Source organism: Thalassophryne amazonica, chromosome 9 (assembly GCF_902500255.1).
Source record: "Thalassophryne amazonica chromosome 9, fThaAma1.1, whole genome shotgun sequence".
Taxonomy (NCBI): Eukaryota; Metazoa; Chordata; class Actinopteri; order Batrachoidiformes; family Batrachoididae; genus Thalassophryne; species Thalassophryne amazonica.
The window spans coordinates 57,467,766-57,480,053 of NC_047111.1; the positions used below are offsets into that span (position 1 = coordinate 57,467,766).

The 12,288-nt window shown below is 44.1% G+C and overlaps 1 protein-coding gene across 1 annotated transcript in view; it reads right to left on the minus strand.

The window, feature by feature from the left end:
* Positions 1-1,566: 1,566 nt before the first annotated feature.
* f9b (coagulation factor IXb) overlaps positions 1,567-12,288 on the minus strand; it is a 37,925-nt gene continuing 27,203 nt past the window's right edge. The window contains exons 7-8 of the mRNA XM_034178099.1: positions 7,751-7,892; positions 1,567-2,363 (exon numbers count right to left, since the gene is read on the minus strand). Of these exons, the coding sequence (XP_034033990.1) occupies positions 1,804-2,363; positions 7,751-7,892 (702 nt within the window). The 3' untranslated portion in view covers positions 1,567-1,803. The remainder of the gene's footprint in view (positions 2,364-7,750; positions 7,893-12,288) is intronic.

Below are 12,288 nucleotides of genomic sequence, written 5' to 3' on the forward strand. Positions count from 1 at the left end.
TGCCATGAAGACCCCTAGAACCCCATGGACACTGCCATTTGAAATGTGAGCGCTGTGCCATACCATCCGTTTCATCTGCCATCGATCAGTATCTGCCTCGTCCACCATGAAGACCCTGTTGCAGCGATGTTACTTCCAGTTTGCTTCCATGTTAGATCAGTCACAGGTGTTACTAAGCACGTTGCTCAAACCTCACAGACGAAGTACCCAAATGTGCGACTGACCAAAAACGTGTCTCAGATTTCAAAGTAAGTACTGCGTAGTGCCAAAACAATTAAAATTTAAGCAAAAAAAAAAAAGAAAAAAAAAGATGGCTTTTAATACCTAGTGGTGCTGTGACACTTGTTTTTATGTGCAGTTTTAACTTTATTATATGTATGTTTTATTTTTGTGAATCTTTGATTTTACTGTAAAGTCCTTTATAAATAAATGTTGATTGTTTGAAATTGGCCACTTAGCTCGCCACTCAGATTTCTGTCGTCTGTGACAACATCAAAACTGACTGAGAATCTGTGATATTCTTTAAATCACAGAATATTTGTGTAAGTGTGAAAATAACATACAGAATTAAAAATATATTTTATTCTAGGCCATGTTTCCCACCAATTTATGTCTCTGAATCAAAATTATTTGACTTGTGATCAAGTTGCGATCACCGGTGTCCCCGCCCATTCTAGTACAGAAGCTGAAGGGTTTTAGTTAAAAAGTCTGAAGGACCTAAATGACATGGCAAGGAGCTTCCAGGCATGTGGGTGGGGAGGTGGGGGTCAAGAAGGCCAATCCATGACCTCAAAAAACCATGATACGTGCCGAACCTTAGTTTTTGTGTACCACTACATCTGGCTGCATGTGCCAAAATAGGTGGTCCGAACTCCTCTAACACAAGCACAAAACAAGCCCATCTCAAAGAATCTGTGTATTTAATTTTTAATCAACATGCAGAGGTGCACAGTCTGTTGTCAGGTTGCTCTGTCCATGTGCCACAAGCAGAGCAGGTGGTTTTGAAGAGAAAAAGTGAGGGGAACGCACAGAGGTGAGAAGCTGACATGAACCTGATCACATGATTTTGTAGCTGGATTGTATGGACAGAATGACAAAGAGATTCTACAGAAATAAAACTTCTGCTGTATTGTTGTCTTCAAAATGCCTCTTTAGACACCTTCTTACATGGGATAAACAGCAGAAAACTACTTTTCCACAGGACTGACATCTGTTGTCTCTGTTCACACAGGGTTAAAATAGCCTGAGGTCACCCTACTTCCCCATATAACATTATTTCAACCAAATAGGACATAAAGTCACTGTTGCTTTTTCCTATTTGCTTCAATTAAATATTCTACCAGAAAATGATCAGAAGCACCTGTTTTGACTTATGATTCCAGTGAAATCAACCACTGCTCAGCAAATCAATATGTTTATTTTGAGATGTGTTTGAGAGAAATACTTTGCAGAATGTAAAGAATCACCGTTTTACACCTGTGCTTCATACGAGTCAAAAGGGAAAAAAAAAGTCTGGCAAATTGCATTAGTTTGAATCTGTGATGAAACACAATCAATTTAAAATTGCATGAGTTAAATATTTTGAAATGAACTTCTCAGTTGAAATGTTTCTCAAAGAAAATCAAGATTTTAATTTTTCTCCAGCTTCAAGTCAATATCTGTACAAGCTCAAACATTTTAATTGAATTTTATTGGATAGCCAAAATATAAAATATAAGTCTCATTTCTTTTCGCTATAAATCATCCCAAAACAAAGTGTCTTGAACTCTGAATGAATGAGACAAATGCTCAGTTTTGCAGTTGTCAGTCAGTAATTTGAAGCCCTGTTTTCTGACTGATCCAGTCATAGTATCGGGACACACGGGTATAGATGCCATACTTCCCATCTTTGGCACACTCCTCCCCCCAGCTAACGATGCCTGTCAGGAACCAGGTGCCTTTGTAATTAGTGGCGTGGGGCCCGCCGCTGTCCCCCTGGCAAGAATCCTTCTGTGCAGTTTCATAGCCCGCACAGAACATAAACCGTGTAATATGGTATCGGCTACTTAATTTACACTTGGTCCGGTCTATGTAGGGGAGCTCCAGCTTCTGCAACTTGCTGGCCTCTGGGCCTTGGAATTTCTGCCGTCCCCAGCCACTCACCAGGGAGCTGCTGGACTCCCTCAGTAAAGTCTCTGTGAAGTCTTTGGGGCCCAGACAGATGGGACGCCGCTGGTTGTTCAGATCCACAGGAGATACAAGCTTCAACAGTGCAATGTCATGATTGTACAAGGAGAGCTTTTCATTATACTTGGGGTGGATGTGCTGCTCTGCCACAGCATAGTCTTGCTCTTGTGCTTCATCCTGCTCCACGTCATGTTCACCTATGTGTGTGATTAAAGGGGATAAATAACTACTCACGTTTGCACCTGTGAGGAGAATTAGTTTCTATAAAAGTCATTTCTGAAATCTTCATCTCCTTATGCTATACATATGCCTGATGTATGTGGCTCTGTGACTCCGTATGTGTGCCTGCATGGAAGGCGTGGCTTTCTCTGCGTAAGTTGCCACCTCACTCAGTGGAAAAAACTGCAGCACATGCTTCTTAGAGATGGTGCATTAACTGCAAACAAGCCATATTATTACAGATGTTTGTGATAAAATTGCGCCATGTAAAAGATTGCATCATTTTCAACATGGACAACATTTTGAACCACTGCTTTAAAGGACATGTCGCAACAAAATCATAACAACTTAGATTTAGGCTGTCAGTGCCCATCCGATGATACTGTACACCGGGATTACTTTGTGCACTTATGTAATCTGTCTCAAAGTATATCGCATTAACAACAAACAGATACGAAGACTGACGAAAACAAAGCACTCGAGTACTCGTTTTTCCGAGTGTTTCCAACAGCGTTTACGTAGCTTTGAGGAAAACGTCCCAGCGTGCACTTGAATGGAATGTAGCTGCTAACGTTAAGAATGGAGCAGCAGATTAATTACAAACTTTACATAAGTCTGGTGTCATGTGATGATGACTCGTTTTTAAGTGATAACCGTTAATTTTGATGCAGTCACGGTAAAAGCAGCAGCTGCTCTCAAATGTGAGAAGACTTAGGCCCAATCTCAATTCTCTTTTGTACCCCTTCCCCTTCCCCTTGGCCCTAGCCCTACCCCTACGCCTACCCCTTTAAAACAAGGGGTAAGGCGAAGGGGTATGCCTCTAGCCCTATGAATTGAGACACCCCTCCAACTTACGGGAAAAAAACTGCCCATATTGCCGTCTTCACTGTTTGTCAACATGGCAACAGAAGCGCGACTTGTTGCAGTAGCCTGTTTGCTCTTTTTATTTTCTCGCCTTTCTGCGTAAATGCAAAGAAATAGAAGAAGCCGCAGATTTTTTCGACACCTCGCAATCATGTCGAAGAATTTGGTGGTATTAATAATTAATTTAATTAATTTGTGATTTATAATAATAATTATTAATAGTATGAATAATTAATTATTGTTAATAATGCTAACAATAATTAATCAGTAATAATAGTAATAATTAATATTGTTAATTAATTAATCATTAATTGATCAGTAATTCATTAATTAGTAATTAAAAGAAATAAACACTTGAAATATATCAGTCTCTGTGGAATGAATGTATACATTATACAAGTTTCACTTTTTGAATGGAATTACTGAAATAAATCAACTTTTTCATCATGTTCTAATTATAGGACCAGCACCTGTATGTATGTTATGGGCTGCATCTAATTCTATTAACCTTATATTTCTTTTTCAAATTCTCCCATTTTTTTTGCATCCAGCTCTATTTCCTTTAGAATTTTCCTTGACAAATAATAGCAGTCTATTAGGACATCAGGTTATGTGTTACACATATACGTGTGTGTGTGTGTGTGTGTGTGTGTGTGTGTGTGTGTGTGTGTGTGTGTGTGTGTGTGTGTGTGTGTGTGTGTGTGTGTGTGTGTGTGTGTGTGTGTGTATATATATTTTCCAACTTACTCCCATTGGTGAAACTTCTCATTTTCTACCTGAAAGCTTATTAGGAGACGAATGTGCTAAGGGCTCCCTGTTTGTTTACAAAAATACACGTGTTACAGACCTTGAAATCCAACAGCAGGGATTGATATTATCCAAAGATTTATGAACATACAAATTAACATGCTTATCCTTTATAATGACTTTCTCCATTGTGAGATATAAAAGCGTCTTACTGTAGCGTTCAAATGTATATGCATTATAACACCTCAGCGCACGAACGAAGTTACGATATTCCTCAGAACAACAATATACACAACATGCATCCAGCAGCATACACATTGCTGTCATAGGTAATTGCCTGTAAAGGTTTTTGGCAAGTTATAACTTTCTAAACAGTGTAGATTGTAATGAAAGCCGCTTACATTTGTGCGGTTCTTTCAGCGGCATGTTTGTTTCTTTGGAGACAGCGGTAAGCTCCTCCTACCCCTCTAAACGGAGTGTGCATCCAGATTCACTCTGTTTGAAGGGGTTTGTAGCCCTCCACCTACCCCTCCTCCTCGTTCTAAAAAGAGAATTGAGACACCCTTCTGTCTCTCGTGCCTGCGCAAAACGGAGGGGAAAGGGGAAGGGGAAGGGCCAAGGGGTAGAATTGAGATTCAGCCTTAGTGCCCGTGCATGGCCATTAGTCATAAATGCAGCCTGTTAAAAACAGTCTCTGCTACAGGCCCAGCTTTGTAAAAGTTTTGTCATCAATATAAACAGTGAAAAATAATAAAAAAAATACATCTGTGTGATCAGACACCCTGAGAAACAGCAGAGAGTTCTGCGTGCATGTTAAAACAGTGTGCTACTCCACACACATCAAGATCCAACATCTGAGAGACTCTCAAAGTAAAGTAAAAATAAAGCTTACCAGCTCCACTGTGGAGAAAAAAATACAAAAACGGAAAAAACTGAACAGGGCACTCACCCACTTGTAGAATGATTGCCAAGATTAAATATGTAAAGTCCACTGCACCAAAGAAGTCCTCACACATGGACTGCGCTCGACCGCCAGCCGGAGAACAATGTCCAGATCCACTATAAGTCCTCACGCATGGACCACGCATGATTGCCAGCCAGAGAGCAATGTCCAGGTCCACTATCACATATGAACCACGGGCAATCGCCGGCTGGAGAACAATGTCCAGGTCCACTATCACACACGGACCGCGCATGTTAGCTGGCTGGAGAATAATGTCCAACAGTAGTTCCTCAAGTTAAGAGTTTTAGGGTGAAGTGTGTTGTCTCCTCTCTGTACACCCTCTATAAATCTGAGCCATCACTTTTGAATGAAAGCTCAGAAAATTTGTTATCGGATACAGCAGCATTTGTTTCACTCTGTCTGTTGGCCATCGGGATGTTTCTGCCTTTCCTAAAATGTACGTCATATGCTGAAAAATGCAGAGTAAGACTTTTTTCTGGAAATACACCTGCTAACTCACCGAGAGCAAAGAATAATTACAATCCCAATTCCAATGATGTTGGGATGTTGTGTGAAATGTAAATTAAAAACAGAATACAATGATCTGCAAATCCTCTTCAACCTATATTCAATTGAATACACCACAAAGACAAGATATGTAATGTTCAAACAGATAGACTTTTTTGTTTTTGTGCAAATATTTCCTCATTTTGAAATGGATGCCTGCAACACATTTCAAAAAAGCCTGGACAGGGGCAACAAAAGACTGGGGAAGTTGATGAATGCTCAAAGAACACCTTTTTGGAACATTCCCCAGGTGAACAGGTCAATTGATAACAGGTCAGTGTCATGATTGGGTATAAAAGGAGCATCCCGAAAAGGCTCAGCCGTTCACAAGCAAAGATGGGGTGAGGATCACCACTTTGTGAACAACTGCGTGGAAAAATAACCCAACAGTTTAAGAACTATGTTTCTCAACGTTCAATTGCAAGGAATTTAGGGATTCCATCATCTACAGTCCATAATATAATCAGAAGATTCAAAGAATCTGGAGAACTTTCTACACGTAAGCGGCAAGGCTAAAAACCAACATTGAATGCTCGTGACCTTCGATCCCTCAGGTGGCACTGCATTAAAAACCGACATCATTGTGTAAAGGATCTTACTGCGTGGGCTCAGGAACACTTCAGAAAACCATTGTTAGTTAACACAGTTCGTTGGTACATCTACAAGTGCAAGTTAAAACTCTGCTATGCAAAGTGAAAGCCATACATCAATGACATCCAGAAACGGCGCCGCTTTCTCTGGGCCTGAGGTCATTTGGGTCAAAGTGGAAAAGTGTGCTGTGGTCTGATGAGTCCACATTTCAAATTGTTTTTGGAAATCATGGACGTTGTGTCCTCCGGACAAAAGAGGAAAAAGACCATCCAGATTGTTACCAGCGCAAAGTTTAAAAGCCAGCATCTGTGATGGTATGGGGGTGTGTTAGTGCTCATTGCATGGGCAACTTACACATCTGTGATGGCACCATCAATGCTGAAAGGTACATCCAGGTTTTGTAGAAACACATGCTGCCATCCAAGCAATGTCTTTTTCAGGGACTTTCCTGCTTATTTCAGCACATTCTGCACGTGTTCCAACAGCGTGGCTTTGTGGTAAAAGAGTGCGGGTACTAGACTGGCCTGCTTGCAGTCCAGTCTTGTCGCCCATTGAAAATGTGTGGCGCATTATGAAGCGCCAAATATGACAATGGAGACCCCGGACTACTGAACAACTGAAGTCGTACATCAAGCATGAATGAGAAAGAATTCCACCTACAAAGTTCCCAAACACTTACTGAGTGTTGTTAGAAGGAAAGGTGATGTAACACAGTGGTAAACATACCACTGTCCCAGCTTTTTTGAAACGTGTTGCAGGCATCCATTTCAAAATGTGCAAATATTTGCACAAAAACAGTTTGAACATTAAATATCTTGTCTTTGTGGTGTATTCAATTGAATATAGGCAGAAGAGGATTTGCAAATCATTGTATTCTGTTTTTATTTACATTTTACACAATGTCCCAACTTCAATGGAATTGGAATTGTAGCAATAAACTATATCACCAACCACTATTTATTACCGAATGCGCAGGGATAGACTTACAATCATGAATACTTTGATGTTGTGTTGCTAACTGGGAGACTAAATAACATGTGATGTGTCCTTTAAGGCACTCAACAGAACCTGAACTGAAAATAACTGAACCCTTATAAATAATAAAAAAAAAGTAAAACTTTGTTGTGACAGTTGGGGTTTTTCTGTAATTATTGTATGGCTTTGCCTTGCAATATGAAGCGCCTTGGGGCAACTGTTTGTTGTGATTTGGCGCTATATAAACAAAATTGATTTGATTTGATTTGATTTGATTTGTGTTTATCAGCTGATCACAAAGCACCTTTTGAGGTGCATGCTGCCATCTACTGCATTGGAGTGTGTGGAATCATGGCATTAAGGCAATACAATACAGAACATGAAAAAAGACAACTGAAATATTCAAAACTTACAAATATACATCTTAACACTATTAGGAAACAGCGCAGGTTTGATTGTTTTTGCACAATCATACAGCAGTTTTAAAAGACTGAAGAAGAGCACTCTGAGTGCTGTAGCTTATTTATAGCTTAAAACCACCGTGTTAATGCAGCTTGGTAACTAGTGAATACGGGTACCTCTGCTTGTTCCAACAAAGCACATCTTTTCTAGGTCACACATGAACAGTAGTTAAAATTTTTAATATTTTATAAAAACTATAAGGAATAATTTTCTTACCCACTCGGACAAAGAAATGTTTCTGAGCAGTTTTGGCCTGCACCAGACAATGAGCAGCCGTGATTACCCAGAGCTCACTGAGCAGTGATCCTCCACAGAACGGGCGTGCTCTTTGGGTTTCTGACAGAGTCATCAACGCAACCTACACACACACACACACACACACACACACCATGAGAGTTGCAATACAGGTACACTTCATTTTATTTTCTTATTATTTATTTCTGAACATCCAAGTGTTACACTTATCACCTCTATCTTTATCCTTCCTCAGAATGTGAACCATGAAAGTGTCTCAGGCAAAATCTGAACCATGAAAATGTCTCATGTAGAATACGAAACATTCAAGTGTTACACAGCGTCTGAATCATGAAAATGTATCATGTAGAATATAAAACAAAAATGTTTCTGTGGTGGGAATTTGAGAAATAAAGTCTGTTGTTGCTGTCTGACAGCAATAGGAGTGTGTTGCCACATGTTATATCATAACTCAACCTTCAACCTTCAGTTTTTCTGTGGAGATCACAGTGTGACTTGAGTCATGCATAGTTTTATGCAGAGAAAGACAGCCTTGAAATACATACAGTGAATGTTCTCGACGAATGTCTGTGATTATCAACAAACACAAGGACAGGGCCACTGTTTATGTACGTAAGCAGATTCAGAGTTCACACAAAGAAACTGCCATGGAATCTCTTTGTGCCGAATTTCGCAATGCAAAGACAAAAACATAAGTGTTTCATATGGAATATGAAACAAGAAAGTGTCTCATATAGAATATGAACCATGGACGTGTTGTGGTCGCCCTTTGTCCTTGCCCTGTCTGTCCCTCTTGTGTGTTCTTTGTCTGTTTTCCCTCCAGGTGGCGCGCTGCAGAGCTGAGGAGCACCTGTAACTCATTTCCTCACACCTGAGATTCATGAGCAGGTTACTTAAACCCCAGCCTTTGCCAAATTCTTCCATGACCTTGACGTTGCCAGAATCTCAGCCAGATACTACTTTGAGATACCGTTACTTCGACTCTGATGCTTCCATGCACTCGGTCTTCTGAGAGATTCCCTGAGCTTCCTGCAGCTCCTTTCAAAGAACTTTCCTCCCTCCTTGGCTCTGAACATCCCTCTCGGCTCCAATTCCTGTACCACACTCCTGGGTTTCATTCACACTCACTAACTCTCAAGCCTGGCTCCATGTGCAGTACAGCTCCCGGCTTTCCACTGCTACAAGGGGGCCCTGTCTCGGCTCTGCAGGCATCAGCTTCAGCACTATTAAATCCTTTGTTAATCCATTATTGTAAATAAATCTCCTTTCATTCACTCCTGTCTCATCCTTGCTCCCAGCATTTGAGTCCATCGCCTGAACCGGTCCAGCCACGTCCAGACCTCAAACCACAACAGGAAGTGTGTCATATAGAATATCAAACAAGAAAGTGTCTCATATAGAATATGAACCATGGAAGTGTGTCATATACAGAAGATGAAACATGAAAATATCACACAGATTCAGAAAACGAATGGATAACATCAGTTATTTGGTATACTGTAGGTTAAAGCTTTATAGCACCTCAAAACTGCGCTTCACTTTTTCTACATTTTATAGCACCTCAGAACGCGTGCACATACACACACACACACACACACACACACACAGTGGCATGACGCTATAAACTAAGATTTTCCCATGACGCACTTATTTTTCATTTCTATGCTTTTTACTCTTTCAATTCATTTTATTAGGGCCGCGGCCTCACCTTTATCTAAATTCTGGGTCTTTTAGTGAAGCTTAGGGCTAGTGGCCAGCAATCATCTTAGTATTTCTTGTGTTTTTCTTGTTGTTTAATGCTGACAAATTACACTGAATTCGTTGTCTTTCTGATGCTTGATTCTGCTTTTTTTCTCTTTTCTCTGTTTGGCCCCCTCTGCAGGTGGTGAACCCACAGGAGGGTGGGCCCACGTCGCTTTTTCGGGCTGAGCCCGGCCGGGCCCCATGGGCTAAGGCCCGACCACCAGGCGCTCGCGTGAGCCCCAACCCCAGGCCTGGCTCCAGGGTGGGGCCCCGGCTCTGCCATTCCAGGCGACATCTCGGTCCTTGATTTTTTTACTGGTCATGGGAGCTTCTGAACTGCCCTTAGTCTGACCCGTCACCTAGGACCTCTTTGCCTTGGGAGACCCTACAAGGGGCACAAAGCCCCCAACAACATAGCTCCTAGGATCATCCGGGTACTGGGAGGGGTACTAGATAGTGCTCTGACTGGGGACTCCATTGTTCTCCTGGGGGATTTCAATGTCCACGTGGGTGGCGACAGTGAGACCTGGAGCTGGGTGATCAGGAAGCACGGCCTCCCCGATCTGAACCCGAGTGGTGTTCAGTTGTTCTGTGCTAGTCACAGTTTGTCCATCACAAACACCATGTTCGAGCACAAGGGTGGCCATAAGTGCACATGGCACCAGGACACCCTGAGCCGGAGGTCGATGATCGAGTTTGTAGTCATATCATCTGACCTTCGGCCACGTGTCTCGGACACTCGAGTGAAGAGAAGGGCTGAGCTGTCGACCGATCACCACCTGGTGGTGAGTTGGATCCGCTGGGAGGGAAGGAAGCCGGTCAGACCTGGCAGGCCCAAAAGTATCGTGAGGGTCTGCTGGGAATGACTGGTGGAACCCTCTGTCAGCGAGGTCTTCAACTCCCACCTCCGGGAGAGCTTCTCCCAGATCCCAGGGGAGGTTGGAGAAATGGATTCCGAGTGGACCATGTTCTCCACCTCCTTTGTCAATGCGGCCGCTCATAGCTGTGGTCACAAGGTCTCTGGTGCCTGTCGCGGTGGCCCGAACCCGGTGGTGGACACCGGCAGTAAGGGATGCCGTCAAGCTGAAGAAGGAGTCCTACTTGTCTTTGTTGGCAGGTGGGACCCTGGAGGCAGCTGACAGGTGCCGGCAGGCCAAGCGTGCCGCAGTCCGTGCGGTCGCAGAGGCAAAAACTTGGGTCTGGGAGGAGTTCGGGGAAGCCATGGAGGAGGACTATCGGTTCGCCTCGAAGAAATTCTGGCAAACCGTCTGATGCCTCAGGAGGCGCAAGCAACTTTCCACCAGCACTGTCTACGGTGCGGGTGGGGAGCTGTTGACCCTGACTGGGGATGTTGTCGGGCGGTGGAAGGAAAACTTCGAGGATCTCCTCAATCCCATCATCACGTCTTCTGAAGAGGAAGCAGAGACTGGGGAGGGTGGTGGTCCCTCTGTTTAAGAAGGGGGACTGGAGGGTGTGTTCCAACTACAGGGGGATCACACTCCTCAGCCTCCCCGGTAAGGTGTATTCCAGAGTACTGGAGAGGAGAAGTCGAGCGATAGTCGAACCTTGGATCCAGGAAGAGCAGTGTGGTTTTCGTCCTGGTCGCGGCACACTGGACCATCTCTACACGCTCCATCGGGTGCTTGAGGGTTCATGGGAGTTCACCCAACCAGTCCACATGTGTTTTGTGGATCTGGAGAAGCCATTCAACTGTGTCCCTCTGGGCACCCTGTGGTGGGTGCTCCGGGAGTACATGGTCCAGGGTCCTTTGCTAAGGGCTATCCGGTCCCTGTATGACCTCAGCAGGAGCTTGGTTTGCATTGCCGGTAGTAAGTCAAACCTGTTTCCAGTGCACGTTGGCCTCCGCCAGGGCTGCCCTTTGTCACCGGTTCTGTTCATTATCTTTATGGACAGAATTTCTAGGCACAGCCAGGGTGTAGAGGGGGTCTGGTTTGGGAACCACAGAATCTCGTCTCTGCAGTTTGCAGACAATGTGGTTCTGTTGGTTTCGTCAAATCAGGACCTTCAGCGTGTACTGGGGCAGTTTGCAGCTGAGTGTGCAGCGTCTGGGATGAAAATCAGCACCTCCAAATCCAAGGTCATGGTTCTCGACCGGAAAAAGGTGCTTTGCCCTCTTCAGGTCGGTGGAGTGTCCTTGCCTCAAGTGGAGGAGTTTAAGTATCTCGGGGTCTTGTTCACGAGTGAGGGATGGATGGAGCGTGAGATCGACAGACGGATCGGTGCAGCATCTGCAGTGATGCGGTCGCTGTATCGGACTGTCGTGGTGAAGAGAGAGCTGAGTAGGGGGGCAAAGCTCTCGATTTACCGATCGATCTACATTCCGATCCTCACCTATGGTCATGAGATTTGGCTCATGACCAAAAGAACGAGCTCGCGAGTACAAGCGGCCGAGATGAGTTTCCTCCGCAGGGTGGCGGGGCGCTCCCTTAGAGATAGGGTGAGGAGCTCGTTCACTCGGGAGGAGCTTGGAGTTGAGCCGCTGCTCCTCCACGTCGAAAGGAGCCAGTTGAGGTGGCTCGGGCATCTTTTCCGGATGCCCCCTGGACGCCTCGCTGGAGAGGTGTTCCGGGCACGTCCCATCGGGAAGAGGCCCCGGGGAAGACGCAGGACACACTGGAGGGACTACGTCTATCGGCTGGCTTGGAAATGCCTTGGGGTTCTCCCGGAGTAGCTGGGGGAGGTGTGTGGATCGGGAGGTCTGGGTGGCTTTGCTTGAGCTGCTGCCCCCGTGACCC